Source organism: Ammodytes marinus (genome assembly GCF_949987685.1).
Source record: "Ammodytes marinus genome assembly, chromosome: 7".
Classification (NCBI taxonomy): domain Eukaryota; kingdom Metazoa; phylum Chordata; class Actinopteri; order Uranoscopiformes; family Ammodytidae; genus Ammodytes; species Ammodytes marinus.
In genome coordinates, this window is record NC_137211.1 from 23,926,944 (window position 1) to 23,944,558 (window position 17,615).

A 17,615-nucleotide genomic window follows, 5' to 3' on the forward strand; every position below is an offset into this window, starting at 1 on the left:
AAATTCTGAATTGCTCCAACAGGAACTGGCTGAACACACAATAAGCTTTTCAGGGCCCCAGGAGTCAGTCGAATCCAGCCAATGGCACTGGTATGGCGCTTTCTCTCTATCCCTTCCTTAATGAACATTTACTGGCTCCGTCACACACATATTTTATGCAGAGGTACTGCTGTTTTATGCAACATCAGGTTTAATGGCAAATGTGTAATTAGAAAAGAGCTTTTCATTTAGATTCAATGAGCAAGTAATTATTCACAGGTGGACTAAAGGACGTGTTGTTCAACTCAAAAATGGCGTCCCGTGTGAGCAGCATGGCTATTCATGTAGACACTGGACTACTTTCTGGACTTTGTATGTGGTTGCCAAGGCATTAGTGACAGTGGGGGTCCAGGCAGCCTGAGGTAATGCTATTGATATCTGTCAGGACGCAGTGGGAGGCCAGCGGCGAGGGAAGGGGGCGCTAAAGAGGTTTTAATGACATTGTAAGCAGCTCTTTGCATGTAAGAACTGTGTCTCCGAGGCATATGTAGAGTTAAACAGTGGAACATATTTTCATGTTGTTTTGTTGCTTTGGATAAAGACTTTTTGAATAGCGTTCCCTGGGAAAAAAAGAAATAGGGAAATTATCGACAGACAGTGAATAATGGCATTTGGAATGAAATAAAAAAAATCTAACTTTCTGAAATGAAAGATTAAAAAAATACTTCTACATTTGAATATTGCAATCATCTCAAACACTTTCACACTTAGGTTGTGTATTAATACTGTTATGTAGTTTGGATCTAATAGGTGCTTTCCATCCTCACTGCCTTCACGCTTCCAAAACACTGAAATCAACTGGTGAATTATTATACCACGGCCAAAGTTGGTTGGCGTGACCCTAATAAAGTTTTTTTGCTCAATGACTTCAGCTCAAACATGTGACGCAGATGAACTAATTAAATGTTGCACAGAAAAGTGTGAATAGAATAAAGGGCATGATATTCCCAGTGCAGTGGACTGGAGGCACACCTAATGACACATACCTAATGACACACCTTTCCAAGCTTTCACTTAAGAAGCCCAGAGTTAATTAGAGGCCATAATAAAGACTCATATCGACAGTGCTGTATGACTCATTTTAATAACTTGAAATGGATATGTACAGAACTAACTAACTATTGATGTGAAACGTCTGACCTAGTCAAATGAGTGTTAGGATTAAATGTGTTTTTTAAAACTCTATAGCCTACAGTGTATGACCCCATTTCTTATTCTAATCAATGAAAGTTAGCACCCAGTACAATGGATTGTAACAAATAATCAATAGTGAATGAAAAAAAGTACCACCTTGATTTATTTAGGTGATCCGTGTTAAAATTAGCATGAACTAATGCTAAATATATGCGACACCATCCTTGCCGGCTGAAAATAGCCTTATCTGTGTAAAGGTGGCACTAGAGGGGTCACTACAACATGTGTATGCTAGTCTTTCCACAGCCGGCGGGAAGGGGAAGGCATGATGTAACGGCGTGGGAGTCTGGGATCAGTCTAGGACAGGAATAGACAGCATGCCTGATGGACGCCACCAAGGTTAAAATGGTGTTGCAGCTGCAGCTTCAGCCACGAGCAAGGTGGACTAGAGTGATACTGAAGTAACACTAAAAACCATAACCCACTATGTTTCTCCGAACTCTGTGGTTTACTGATTAAAGTGACTGTTGATTAGCCTGGGCCAACCAGACCATCGTACTTCATTTCATTTGTACAGGTCTGGTACTGCTGTAATTGGCAAACGTTCACTCACTTGGAGGCAGGTGTCTGTTGAAGTTTAAAACTATTGGATCTGCCCAGTGCCACTCTGGATCAGCCAACCAATCGCGTAACGTTTGGTCGTGACGAATGTCATGAGCCGGCTTCTGACGGTGCGTTCCAGTTGTACAGAGAACTCGGAAATTTCCGACTTCACTACATATTGTAGTCTATGGATCTACCGATACCTGGCAACGGTAACTTGCTATAGCCTAACATGTCGTTATTTGGATGAGAAAGGTTGTAGGCATCCATACCTTCCCGAGCAGATGCACTGGAACACAGACAGGTCGGAACTCGGAACTATTAGCCTACAACAAAAACTGAAACGCTGCTAGTCGCACAGAACACAACACAGTAGGATTCACTTAATTGAGTGACCAAATGATGTCAGTTCATAGTCAAATTAAGTGTTCCTATAAGAAAATAATTACATTTTCTTTAATATAGTATATTACCATATTACAGCATCATATTCACTTTACGGCAAGAGGAGAATGAACCCGACCAGGCTGTCTGATAGACTGAATACACAGGCGGAGGTTTCCCTCCCTGAGATCCTCATTCTGATAAGTAGATAAAGAGATTCGCTGATACCAAACAGAAGTACCAACACATAAACAGGGAGAGAGGGGGGCACGATTCAGCACAGGCCATATGCCAGAGCCCCATCATTTCTACAATGACCCTTCCAAATGTCACTTCAGTGTGTGTGTGTGTGTCACAGGGAAATGACTTGGCCTACATGGAGAACTTGAGGTAGGTGCATTTGAGAAATAACCACAATCTTTTAATGTTTCAAACATTATGTCGCTAACAACAGGTTAACAAGTAAATCGGAACTGCCTTATTGTTTACAGAGGCAAGCCCTTTGACTGCTATTTTTGGTAACTTTGTCAATGATTGTGTGTTAGGTGAAAATGACTAAGTTGTGGACTGGAGCAACGTCAGACAGAAAGAAAAAGCCAGAATAAAAAAAAAAAGAAAGACCCACCAACATATTTCCTAATTCCAACACTTGCAGCTTAACTTTTTCATGTACTGTATATGAATGTCGCTTACATTCAAGCCATCACCAAACATGTTGACACAAAGTAGATCAGGCCTATCAGCTCCACAAAACTCTGTATTTCTCAGTGTTTACAAACTGGTGTCGCCCCCCGAAACTGGCGCAGGAGCTCTGAAAAATCCCAAGAAGCGATTCTACTGCTGTGAAAAAACCTGGACGTACAGCAGAAGGTATATGTACAATCCATGGGCAATCACCGAAGGCTTACCTCATGTAGGTGTGCAGACAGTATTGCTGTAATTACTCAGAATTCCTCATGGGGGCAACAGAAGTTATAGCTCCAGAACATGTGTTACATTGGTTAGGTATTCAGAGTGTAAAACATCAACATTATCCTCTACTATAAAGCAGAGGCCCTTAATCAGTTCCCAGGGGCACTCCATGAAACAGTTTAATTATGCCAGTCTTCAATTCAACAGCGATCTAATGAGTCACACATAACACACTACCAGTGGGTAAAAGGGTAAACTTCTCAACAAAACTGTTATTGTTTCATTGAACAGTCAAAATGACATGCTCTAGCAGCAGGTTGAGGGGCATAGCAATAGCTGAGGATTCTTCCTGCAATGTGTTGGTGATAAAGTAATCTGTTAAGGGCAGGAAGTGCTGGACCAGTGCTGACAGGATGGCATCCACAACTGAATGACTGTCTCTCTGTCCCATCATTTATCAGGTGATACATTCCCTGCGTACACCACATAGCACTAGACGCTGGGTTCAAATTTGTCATAACTATGATAGAGTTATTGCCATCCTTGGTAGGTCTATTAGCATGTCTGTGTGTCCCAGTGTGTCTGCCTCAGGGGATGCCATTGGTGAAACATTACCATAAGCGTCTCGAGCCCTTTTCTCAAATCAACCCATAGTCCCATACATTGACATAATTGAGCTGTCAGTATTGAATGATGTATATATATAAGATATTGTGCTGGCAAAGTTAACTATGATGTCCATTAAGAAAACGACTAAATTAATAATAATAAAATAATTTTTCTCTTTAAATCTGCTTCTGTTTTTTATTATCATTTGTTATTTTGACCCCGACAATCATATTTATAGTCCAAATATGTGCACAGAACAGTTAAGTTGACTTGATTGACATGATTTCAGTTTTCAGTGCATGTTGCGTCCTGGCTCTCGAACCAGATGTGATTTGGACCAGAGTTTGTTGGGAATCATTATCTAGTCCAGAGTTGTGGGACGAAAACTGACAACCAAAAGAAGGCTAACCCTGAATGAAAACCCTGTTGGTCTGACAGCTGTTCTTGCCTTTCACTGGTCAAAGACCATGTTTACCTGCTCTCTTTACGTCATGCTGAGTTACTGTTCTTTATATTTTCTCATGAATTGCTAACTCTTGCTCTTTATGAGGGAGAAAATGTGACAGAGTGCTCACCCGTGTTTGCTTTGACCTTGCCTGCTGAGGCATTTTGCATTGTCATTGTTTTGGCTAGCTCAAATCTCTAAAAACCATATGTGATATTTGATAAATGTTTAGCTACCAACTCCTAACTATTAAGGTCAATGGTGCTCCTGAAAATGAAAAGTTTGTATCCAACTGAGGAAGTTACTTAGGCAAATTATTCTAAAGACTTCAACCAAATAACAGCATTATATTGGAATCCTTTCAGCATCCAACAGCAGTGTCTTACCACCTTTATACAGTCATATGAAAAAGTTTGGGAACCCCTCTCAGCCGGCATTATAATAGACTCTGCTTTCACACAAAAAAGATAAAAGTGGTATGTCTTTAATTTACCAGGAACAGCTAAGTACTGGGATGTTTTCCAAACAAAGATTTTTTGAAAAGCAGTATTTAGTTTTATGAAATTAAATAAAATGTGAAAAACTGGCTGTGCAAAAATATGGGAACCCTTGTGGTCTTGCTGATTTCAATGCATGTAACAGCATGTAAAACTGATGACTTTAAACACAAAATTGGTTGGATTATGTTGTTAAGCCTTGAACCTCATATAAATCAACAAAACCACAAGGGTTCCCATATTTTTGCACAGCCAGTTTTTCACATTTTATTTGATTTCATACAACCAAATACTGCTTTTCAAAAAATCTTTGTTTGGAAAACATCCCAGTACTTAGCTGTTCCTGGTAAATTAAAGACATACCACTTTTATATTTTTTTTGTGAAAGCAGAGTCAATTATAATGCCGGCTGAGAGGGGTTCCCAAACCTTTTCATATGACTGTATGACCATGTGTCTTTGCTGATGTATTACTTGTCTCTCTCCTCCCCGCAGTGTGTCTCTGTGTGTGACTGACGTGGAACAGGTGATGTTGCCTGATTGGTCCATTCAAAGGGATTGCTCACTCCATTGTAAAGCAGGGGAGGCTGTGTGATTGGTCCATTCTATAGAGGACTGCCTGGTCTAGACCAATGGAGGAGCTCAGCCCGGCTGTGAGCATCTGACAGCCTCTCTTCATCTACAACATCCAACCATTGTTCCAGCTGTTAGGTCTGTGTGTTTGTGTATAATCAGCGGAGCATATTGAAAGTAGGGGCTTTGTTAGTGTTCTGAGATTCTGAGATTGCGGTTAGACATTTCTACTGGTAAATATCACTGTTAATAAACCACACCTTAAAGCAGTTAAGTGGGATAGAGAAGCCCTTTTTTGACTGTGAAGCTGGCTTTTCTTGGGAGTGACAGAGCAGGGTCACATTTATGTTATGTCTTGGTTTCCCCTAGGCCAAGGACGTAACATAAATTGGGGGCTCGTCCGTTTTTTTCCCCTGTTGTCGTCATAGCTTGCTGGTCAAAGGCACAAATGTGAGGATTTTTCACAACGGCTATGAGCAAAGAGAAATTATTGTTATTGTTAATCATCTATCAGTATCAGGTTTTGGTCTCAAATGTGAAATATATAGCTAGTAGACAACTTCCTAGTTACTCAACTATACATTCAAGCACTGGTAGGAACTGTAAGTATTTGTACTGAATAAAACAATAAAATGACACTAAAAATTGTGATAGATTACAGTGAAAAAAGACAGGCTGTATTATGAAGTGTTACCTCTATCAAACAGCAGTCATTACATTGGGGTATTCCTGGGGAACCACTGCTACGTTGACACACAGCACTGACGTCAGTTGGCATTCCAATTTTACTTCAGAGTTCCTGGCCCGGTTCACCAAGCTCCATCGTTTAGATGATGAGGTGTCTGTGTTCTAATTAAGACCTTTAATGGAGAGGAACCGGTGTGAGGGTGGATTGCTCATTCGTCATCTGAGTGACAGTTAAGAGGTTGAAATGTCAGGCAGTCTAACCAACATGGCTCAAGCATGGAAACCAGCACACTGCAACAGCTGTTTGATCCTTCTGAAGCTGTGGAGACCTATAGGGCAATTTACAACATTTGGTCAACTGATAAACTGCTGTCACTATACTTATAGCAGAGCATCAGATATGTAAACCAATAGTTTTCTATTATTATTCCATTATTAATGTACTCAAGGTAGCCTACTTGTACTTCACTTGAATATATCCATTTCATACTACTTTTTTCCTTCCACATCACATTTCACAGGGAAGTATTACACTTCATACTGCAGTTTATTATCCTTCATGCATTCAACAAACAATTGTTGCTATTTACACAACAAATTAAGAATGCACATGCAAAACATTATGCAAATGTAATGTATTGTTTTAGATGAAACTATTAAACAGTACATACAAGTGAAATACGCTTCACCTTGACTAACAGTCAATTGCTACTTTCCCATTAAGGCAGCACTTATACAGAGGCCATATTGTTTTTTGTTTTGATCACTTTTACGGTTTGAACTCAGTACATCTTCAGTCTGATACCTCTTGGCTTTTACTTTAGAAACCAATTTAATCCAATAACCTTGTAATGGAGTATTTTTAAAGTGTGGTATTGATACCGCTACTCAAGAGTCTGAAATATTTCTCCACTTCTCATTTGATTCCCTTTCTGATCTTTTGGTTATGTAGTTTCGGTAACAGCATTACATGTGTCACCAGTATCACACCGGTATATGTGTGACAGGACCAACACAACACAATGACTTAGTAAGGCTCAGATTCTTTCAATAATAAATAAAAAAACACACAACACACGCGTGGGTTTCATTGCTGCCCCGAGGCTTGAGTCAATTTCCTATGATAGCCCTCCAGTTGAGAAGCTGGTGAAATGTCAATTAGCTTCAATCCACCTCCACACAGTGTGCTCAGCCTCACAGGGTCCAGGGCTAATCGCTCATCATTTACCCATGCTACTTGTCTGGATGGTGTCAGGGCAGTCGAGTGGCATCAACAAACAAGCACACAATGACACACACACACACACGCACACGCACACGCGCACACATACACACACACACACACACACACACACACACACACACACACACACACACACACACACACACACACACACACACACACACACACACATCAAATCAGACAAACTTCAAATAAATCTTAATTTTCACCACCTCAGCTGCAGGTGTGCATAGCAACCCCCTAAGTAGCTACTTGCGAGGTATGAAACTGAAAAGTTATAGTAAGTCGACTCAAACAGCGTATGTTTACACTCTGTAGCCAGGCATGAAATGGAAAAAAACTAATTACTTTTATTTGAATGTAGAGATACTTTAGATAGGGGACATGCTCAGCCTAGATAGAACAAACAAATGTAACTTAAATTGCCAGCCTAGCCCAAACTAAATAAACTGGAATGGGTTATCATAAAAAAAAAGGAAATACTTAGCTGACATGAGATTTTACTGTTAAAATAACATCCAATGCAATGATTACCCTAGTGCACAAGTGCTCACCTCCGTGCAAGAGGTGTAGTCGGCCCTTATAAGGCAATGGGAAGTGAGGTTTTGGATGGGTGTTGCTCATCCAAGCAACACCCATCTTCGACTTTACAGACCAACAATTAATGTTATAAGAATGTAATTGTCATGCAATGATCTTTTTTTTAAATACATCATTTTCCAAAACAAAGTCATTGAACATTTGCTTTGCAGAACCGTCCAATGTCAACATTCCGTTTGGTGATATAGGCTATGGTTCTGCAAGAGGATCCTGTTTACAAGTATTAACTAAAAAGGCACGTCAACCTGCCTTATGTAAGGTATAAAAACAAAACAAGCATGTAAAGCTTTTGAATTAGTTTTTAAGTTCACAGTTTGGACTAACAGCTTTGGCTCACCAAAAATTAAGGGTTAAAGAAGAAACACCAAATAAAATTGAACTTTCTCATGTGATATTAGGCTCAGCTGACCTACATTATATTGACCTTGTCTTCTACAGTTCGGGTGAGAAGCATTGTACACCTGTCCAGTAAACCCTAAGGGCTAGAGTTGCCAATGAAATAAGAACTAATTACAATAGCGAGCCTTTTTCCAAAACAAAAACAATTCAATTCACATGTTTATCTGACAGCTTCGGAGGAGTTTGAACCAGTTCCCATTTCCACCGTCAAGTTAGCCTGTACTCCCACGTGTAACAGCATTAGTCACACCTCGTTAATTTTCCCAGGCCTCGTGACGGAATCAGGTCGCGTATAAAGGCGGCACCTGGACGAGCGCGGAACAGAGGAGCAGGGACAGTTTGAGGCGCGCGACAGTCAGGCTACCTTTTTCCGTACAGAGGAATCATTTCTAAAAAAGTAGAAAAGAAAATGAACACACATATCTCTGTTTGCTGTCTATCTTTACTGGTAGTGCTTAATTTCGTAGGAGCCAAACCCGTTTCTGACCTACAGGTAAGTTCACCTTGGCTATAGCTTTATTAATATCATGAAGGTTATATTCGAAAATTATTAGACTTAAGTGCCATATTTGTATTGCCTATAATTTTTTTAATAATTTAAGCTATAAAGAAAGTTATTAGTTACATTTTCATTGACTGTTGTGTGAGATAATTTACATCCAGCTGTGAAAAGCCTTACTTAACTTCAATGCAGTGAAATACAGAGGGATGAACACGTCACAATATCAAAGTAAAAGTCCCTTTATTTTTTGTATTTTTTTTCCCATGCAGAGTTTGAAACAACTCTTAGATGAGGAGATCAACACGCTGCCCTATTACTCTTCCTCGGAGGAGATGGAGATGGAGGGGAAAGATGGAAACACAGACAAGTCGCTGTTCGGAGCTCCAGAGCGGAACCCGTGGGACTCCGGCTCCGACCCCAGCAACTCGGCACTGACTGCGGCTAAAAAAGAAAGCGCCCTGGCGCGTCTCTTCAAAGACCTGATGAGGACCTCCAAGCGCTCGTGGGGACGGTACAAGAAGGGCGGGATGAGGAGCTGCTTCGGTGTCCGGTTGGACAGGATCGGCTCTTTCAGCGGGCTGGGATGCTGAAGGTAGGAGGGAAAAAAACGGGGGGAATTCTAAGAAAAAATGTTTTGGTTGTTTTTTGATGACAGCAAAACGGAAGAAAAAAATAGATACATCTTGATTTTTGCATGAAGCACAGAGACTGTCAGTTTGGCCCCATGAGATAATATTAAATTGATAATAATTTTGCTTTTACACACAGAAAGGATAGCTTAGGTCTTCATGAAAATATGAGTTAGCCTAGAATGACTACCTACAAGTTTACAAGAGTCAAAGTCTTTCTGTCAATATATCATAAAGAAATGTCATAACTCGAAAATAAAGTATATATTAGCCTATAATACTTTTTGGATTTAAAAAACATTAACAGAAAATGTCTGATTAAGAAATACAGACGAAACAATTCTTGGTATTAATATTGTCTGGTAATGTAGAGCATTTCACGGAGGAGTTCGTTATAATTTATTAAAACTGCGTCAAAAAGGTTTCATAGTTATGCAGATGAAATTAGCTCAACCAGCCTATAGCTCCTGTTGCCTCACATTCTCACTGAGAACCCTGGCTGTGAGCATCTGCACGGAACCAGTTGGGGGTTCAGTGGCTCGTTGCTCAAGGGCAAACAGACAGCAGGCGAAGTTATGGCTAATTGAGATATAGAATGTCATGTAAAACGATTTTTTTTTTCAGTTTACGTCTTGTAATAATTTTTTTTTGTTGTTCTTTCACTAGGCTGGATGACACATCAGTGGGACCAGAACCATCACGGAGCTTCTCTGCAGGCACAAAGCTTTGACTGATACTTTAGAAGGGCGTTTACTTCAGTCCCTCTGGTTCGCACTCAGAACTGTGATTTCCTTTTCTCATATGTGACCTGTTAATAAATTATTGTAAACTTATTTATTATTTATTTGTTGTTGAATATATTTGCCTTGTGATAGATTGTATGCACTAAAAAAAAATATTTTGCATAAGTCTGATTGAATTTGTTTCATTTTTTCGCCGGCACACTTGAACACATCTTACTCATGTTCGGGAATTTTGTCACGCTATAGGCACGCCGGTGTGTTAGATGGGTACCGGGTTTTTAATGCAATAATAAGCTGCCAACAGTTATGCTTTAACTTGAGATTATTTTGGGTGAGAGAAGGAACCACACACAACCATATTCGCAAAGCCTTGTATACTGGAACAGTTTGGCTTCCATTAAACATAATGAAACGAATAATAACCTTCACTGTTAGAGCATTCCACCTTAAAAAAGTTCGAAACTCATATTGCAGAGAAATAGTATGTGAAGCATCTGGTTCGATGTCATTGCCTCTTTCTTTGGATGTATTTATTGACTGTAGAACTTAATGCAAGAAAATGCTCCTACAACTTTTACGCAGCGTAAGTTGGTGCGTAAAAGATGTTTTGCGCACGGCCTACACACGCTAGAATGTATTTTTTTGTGGTTAAAGTTATAAAATAATTCGCGTTTGATTCAACATTCTAACGTTTTAAAAGTAAAGTACATTTACTAAAGCACTATGCTTAAAAAAGTCCATGTTATGCTACTTTACACTTCTACTATCTGAGGACTAGTTACTTTGGTTAAATGTTTACATACAAGAACATATTAAAACAGTGGCTCCCAACAGTGGTTTGTGTCCTCTTGAAAAAATTAACAACAATTTGGGCCCCTCCTCATGTTTCAAATGAAATGTGTATGAGTTTAGAAGTCCAACCAAATACACCTTCCCCTTTAAGCTTCTCCCATGGTTTCATTTGACCAACTGAGGACAAATCATCCATTAATCAGAGAAAACTCCCAAAGATTAATGTTGCAGCACTTTGACTGCAATTGTATTTTGAAGTCTCTTGGACAGTCCACAGACACATCACTATTTACAATTATTTACAAACAAAGAAACACGTTTTGTTTCTGCCTTTATTGAATACATCTGGATATATGCCTATAACTCTTTATCTGTTAATTGATGTGTTCCATTCATACACAATTCATACATGTGCAATCCCACCTTGGGACATGTACTATAGCTAAGCAATCACTTCATATTATGACCAAAAGTGACAGTGCAAATGGGCTGCATAGGGCATAGTCTGCCAAACACTTGTACCATGTTTGTCTTGGAGGAAAAATCATGGACCAACCATTTTATATTTTTTTCTTTCATGATGGCGCCCCAGTTTGCATTAAATCTTCAGGATACCGCCTACATGGATGGATACCATTTTGTATTACAGCCTATCAAATCTTGTTAGCAGCAGCAATGTAAGGGATGTATCATAGGCAGAGAAGACATGACGACTAATCTATCATGCAAGCTTCTTTACTTTGTCTCTCGTGCCTGGCGTCACTACGGCCCTTTGGCAGCCTGCTGCTGATGCTGTCGTTTAGATATGGACACCAACATGCTCTCTATCTGTCTTGGACAAAAACATGCTCTCCTGAAATTCTCCAAATACTTGTTTTCTTCTTTTTCAATGAAACAAAATTACTAACGAGTACGACACATTTATCAAAACAAAAGCTGACATGCTGGTGGCACTGTTGTAAAAATCACAGACCCTTTATTCCAAATTGCATTCTCTTTCTTAACACTATACTGCAGCTGTCCATACAAAGTACATAGTTTGCAAGCAGTTTGCATACATATGGGACCTTTGTATATTTTGTCATAACATTGCACCTTGAACTTGACTATTTTGCTTGTAAATCCGTACTGCATTTACATCATTTATTGGGACATCCTAAATCTTTTTCTACCATTCTAAATAGCAGGGAAGTATGGGTATGGGAACGCACCCCACAATTAATACCATTCTCACGGGAGTGTGAGTTAGACTCAGGGTAGTCTTCTAGTATAAGTATATATATTTCACTCTGAAGCAAAGATAGACAGACAGACAGATACAGTACACCCCTCACATTTCTTCAAATATTTCATTATATCTTTCCATGGGACAACACTGAATAAATGACACTTTGATACAATGTAAAGTAGTCAGTGTACAGCTTGTATAATAGTGTAAATTTACTGTCCCCTCAAAACAACTCGACACACAGCCATTAATGTCTAAACTGCTGGCAACAAAAGCGAGTACACCCCTAAGTGAAAATGTCCAAATTGGGCCCAAAGTGTCAATATTTTGTGTTGCCACCATTATTTTCCAGCACTGCCTTAACCCTCTTGGGCATGGAGTTCACCAGAGCTTCACAGGTTGCCACTGGAATCCTCTTACACCCATTAATGACGACATCAAGGAGCTGGTGGATATTAGAGACCTTACGCTCCTCCACCTTCCGTTTGAGGATGCCCCAAAGATGCTCAATAGGTCTGGAGACATGCTTGGTCTGGAGACATGCTTGGCCAGTCCATGACCTTTACTCTCAGCTTCTGTAGCAAGCCACTGGTCGTCCTGGAGGTGTGTTTGGGGTCGTTATCATGTTGCAATACTGCCCTGCGGCCCAGTTTACGAAGGTTGAGTGCACATGCTCAGTGTCATATCCAGAGGCTCATGTTGGCCAACATGATGACAACCCCAAACACACCTCCAGGACGACCAGTGGCTTGCTACAGAAGCTGAGGGTGAAGGTGATGGACTGGCCAAACATGTCTCCAAACCCAAACCCTATTGAGCATCTTTGGGGCTTCTTAAATCGGGAGATGGAGGAGCGCAAGGTCTCTAATATACACCAGCTCCGTGATGCTGTCATGAATGACTGGAAGAGGATTCCAGTGGCAACCTGTGAAGCTCTGGTGAACTCCATGCCCAAGAGGGTTAAGGCAGTGCTGGAAAATAACGGTGGCAACACAAAATATTGACACTTTGGGCCCAATTTGGACATTTTCGCTTAGGGGTGTACTCACTTTTGTTGCCAGCACTTTAGACATTAATGGCTGTGTGTCGAGTTATTTTGAGGGGACAGTAAATTTACACTGTTATATAAGCTGTACACTGACTACTTTACATTACATCAAAGTGTCATTTCTTCAGTGTTGTCCCATGAAAAGATATAATGAAATATTTGAAGAAATGTTAGGGGTGTACTCACTTTTGTGAGATACTGTATATTAACTGACAATTGCTTCCTATAGAACCTGCCTGCCAAAGTGACTAGATATATGTGCAAAAGGGCTAAACACAGCTTGCTTCTTAAACATGCATTTACTCAATTTTCAGATGGTACTTCCTGACAACCTGTATCATACACATGATGTATATTAACCTCATAAAGTTGCTATGGCGAATGTGTATTGACAGATCAGCAGAAGCACAGCAGAGTAAGTCCAATATTAACTCTCAGCTCTGTATTTGGTTTCAGAGCTTTTCCCCCCAAAACAGTTGCCGGCTACTGGAATCCAGGTTAATGATATTGCTTCAAACAATTCTACCCATTGAAGGCTAGTCTCTCAAACCAGCAGTCCACCTATCCTACAACCATCACGTACACCCCTCCATTTAGCAACACTGTCACGTTGTCTGCAAGACTACTACTTCCCGTAACTCATTGACAACAATGTCCCGTGTAAGGGGGGTTGGGTGTGGGACAGAGTATGTTTCTGAAACAAAGTAGCAAATGGAAGCAGCTATGTCATACGAATGGCCCATATCTAAGAGACAACGCTTTAAAAGGAGCAGTTTCCGACAGCTCCCGTTATCAGAATCAGGTGTCGGGAATGCAAGTTCCAATTCCTGGCATACCTACGAGTGTCAAGCTCAAGTATAAAAGAGCAGAGGGGGCTGCTGTTGTGATCCAGCATCCAAACAGCAACAAGGCAAAGAAAACCAAAGAGCATCCATCTATCCATCCATTCATCCATCCATTCATTGATACAAGCAACAGGACCTCACAGAGAAACATGCATCTTTCTTCCATTCCCCTCTGCGGCCTCCTGCTCGTCTTAAACCTTCAGCTGATCAGCACATATCCCATCAGGACCGGCTTGACTGACACTGACATGGACATCTTGAAGGTGAGTCTCCGAACTAGTTATTCTGAAACTTGGGTTTGGAAAAACTGGAGATCCAAGGCTCTACCAGGGCTCCACATGAGAAGTTAAGGCAATCTGCAGAGGCACAGGACAAACAGTTTCCCTTCATCAAAAGAGTTATTTTAGGGATTATATTGAAAAAATATGTCTTTTTCACCCCACAACTGACACCAAATCAACTTCATATATTGACTTATGTAACCATATGTGATTTATTTGGATTTTGTAGTCTGATATGTGGTATCTGATGGCAAATTGTTGCTTGAAGCGAATATTAAGACATGTTATACATTCTAAATAATTAATGCCGCAGTTGTATGGTCAACAACATTTACTTCACACACTTTGCCTGACAATGTTTATGTTTAAAAAAAAAAAAAAATCAATGATGCTTCTCATGTTTGTAAAATCTGCTTGTCATGTCTCAAGATGCTTTAGTTTCTTCTGACCTGGACCTTAACTTATTTCTATGTGGATGTTTCAGGTGATCCTCAACAGACTAGAGGAGTCAGTTTCGGAGCAGGCTGAGGTGGAGCAGAGAGTGCCCACGCAGAGAGAGGGTCTGGACAGTCTGAACACAGAGGAGGAGGGGGCAGCAGATGGAGAGCAGACCCAAACTGACCTGGACGTGGAGGCCATCAGGGAGTTCCTCTCAGCCAAGAACCTGAAGAGCGTCCGCAACAACGACAACAACAACAACAAGAGATCCTCGGGCTGCTTCAACAGACGGATGGACAGAATAGGCTCCATGAGCTCTCTGGGCTGCAACACTGTCGGCAGATACAGTAAGTAGGCTAAAGTAACTCTAGGTTGAGCCAGTGCATTGTTTTCAGGCCAGTGAGATAACAAAAGATCATAATTATAGTCAAAGAGAAAACATACTGGACTCAGCCCATGGTGTATTGATTAAGAAAAATTATAAAATATGACATCCACAGAAATCATCAAAAAAAGCTCTCTCCTTCCTGTTTTTGTTCTTAATTTATATCATGTCTTCATTCTGAGAATTATATAGTATGGTTATGAACCATGACTTAATCTAAATATGTTCATTAGTGAAATGAATGAGACTGAATTGTTGCTGTTATTTTGTTCTCTTGCAGATCCAAAGTAAAGATGAAGTCTTACCATCGAAATTCTGGAACTGCGATGTCTCTACCAAAAGATATTTTTTACTTAAATGCTATTTATTTAGTAATATTTATTGAATGTTGTTTGTGGCTTATAATTATATTTATTTAAGATTTATATACGACTATGTTCTTTCTTTACTGTTGAATGTTTAAATAAATGTTTACAACTGCACATCTTTCAGTGTTTGAGTGTTGATCGAGCCTCTCCATGCACATAAAAAAAATGATAAATAATGAAGATTTTAATGTGAATGAATACGATGCAATAATGAAACGTTCCTGATATGACCTCAAATTACACAGAAATGTACATTTATTGCTTTTAATATTGTGGCACGAGACAATGATAGCAGACAATGACACACAAGTACTGTACATGGCTACAGAATGCAGCAGCTGACAACACTCTTTGAAAACCTTTATACATATATGACTATGTATTAATGAGGTCCAGGTTTAATACAGGATATTGTATGTGATAAATATGGCTTTGTGCGAATTACTGATGAGCAGTCAAACAATGAATACATCGTCATAAGATGTTTTCAGCACCATGGAGAGCACACTAAACCTTCCAACAGACTTGGTGAAAAAAAAAAAAATCTTGCTTTCATTGTTACATACATTGCTATCTCGCCATCATAACATCCTTGGTAGTAACACCTGCAGCCCTAATTTGAACATGAGAAACAACAGTAGTAAATGGATAGAGGCTGTTATATGAGTAGGCCTACATAGTGTGGTAATGTGCTTCACTATTGGTTAATCCCATTGAGGCTCCAGCTTGGCATCCTGAGACATACACTATATTGCCACAAGTATTCACTCACCCATCCAAATAATTGAGCCAATATTTTTGACAGTATAGTGTATGAGTGGAAAGTAGAGATTTTGGACAATTCCATGCTCCCAACTTTGTGGGAACAGTTTGGGTATGGCCCCTTCCATGTTCCAACATGATATGCAACAGTGCACAAAGCAAGGTCCATAAAGACATGGATGAGAGAGTTTGGTGTGGATGAACTTGATTGGCCTGCACAGAGTCCTGACCTCAACCCGATAGAACACCTTTGGGATGAATTAGTGCGGAGACTGAGAACCAGGCCTTCTCGTCCAACATCAGTGTGTGACCTCAGAAATGCGCTTCTTGAGGAATGGTCAAAAATTCCCATAAACACACTCCTAAACCTTGTGGAAAGCCTTTACAGAAGAGTTGAAGCTGTTATAGTTGCAAAGGGTGGACCGATGTCATATTAAACCCTATTGATTAATAATGGGATGTCACTTAAGTTCATATGCGACCCAAGGCAGGTGAGCCAATACTTTTGGCAATAAAGTGTATCTTTGCACTCCCCGTCCAGTCATGAGGTAGCAATCACACACTATAAAACCCTAGTGCACCCACTGGTTATCTTCTTTTTGAATAACTGGAATAGAACAGGGGCCAGCTGGGCCTGGGTCAACGGCTTATAGTTAGTGGAGTTACATAAAGTTACTACTATTTTTATATTTTCACATACAGCAACTCAGACCCCAATGCTGATTGGGCGAAAGGAAGTTAATTGGCCAGGTCACTGAGCAACATGGGGGTCCTGCAGCCTAACCCCAGGCCTTCAAGCTTGAAGCTGAATGTGACCTAAACATTTACTGTCGAACTTGATGGTGCTCCCACACATGTTTCACCAAGCACTGAATGAGACATAGAACAAGACATCATATCCCTGAGGTATGACAGCACTAGTGGCAATGTATTCCAACAACACCACTTGAGTCGTGTTTAGTTAACATGGCATTACCTATTGCCTCCCAACCTGTGCACACCACACAATCAAGAGCTAGACACTGAGCCAGAGGAGCACCCTTTGCCGACAATCTATTACTACCACAAACGTACCATTTGTTATTGCATTGGATTTTGTTGAAACAGCCCAGTCATTTGTTGGTGTACTGCTGGCATTCCATTCAAGCTTGAAAACAAAGCTTAAAGCCACTGTAAATCCAAATTCACAAGATCCTTCTAACTATGCAATTTGGGATGTTACTTTCATTAATAGCAGGCATTAAAAAAGAGTTAGGCATATTTCTCACTCCAAATAAAAGATATTGTCATTTAAGTTTGATAAACTTTAAAGAAGTTCAGTTTGGATGAGGCGGGCTACGCTCTGGTTTTTCTGCCATAATAGGTATTCTGAACCAATCAGGGCAGTTCTCTGCCCGAACGTTCTATAAAAACAATGACTGATGCCATGGAGACAGTTTGATATGGTCACGCTACACACCTCACAGTCCT

The 17,615-nt window shown here is 40.2% G+C and overlaps 2 protein-coding genes across 2 annotated transcripts; both read left to right on the forward strand.

Moving 5' to 3' along the window:
- The first annotated feature begins 8,489 nt into the window (after nt 1–8,489).
- On the forward strand, nt 8,490–10,005 carry nppal (natriuretic peptide A-like). The gene is made up of 3 exons (XM_080031453.1): nt 8,490–8,617; nt 8,896–9,218; nt 9,922–10,005. The coding sequence occupies exons 1-2, from the start codon at nt 8,534–8,536 to the stop codon at nt 9,214–9,216; spliced, it is 405 nt and encodes a 134-aa protein (XP_079887579.1). The 5' UTR covers nt 8,490–8,533; the 3' UTR covers nt 9,217–9,218; nt 9,922–10,005.
- A 4,055-nt stretch (nt 10,006–14,060) lies between these two features.
- On the forward strand, nt 14,061–14,985 carry nppb (natriuretic peptide B; the record flags this gene model as incomplete). Its single annotated transcript, XM_080030920.1, has 2 exons — nt 14,061–14,174; nt 14,677–14,985. 2 exons carry the CDS (start codon nt 14,061–14,063, stop codon nt 14,983–14,985), a joined length of 423 nt encoding a protein of 140 aa, XP_079887046.1.
- Between the last annotated feature and the right edge of the window lie 2,630 nt (nt 14,986–17,615).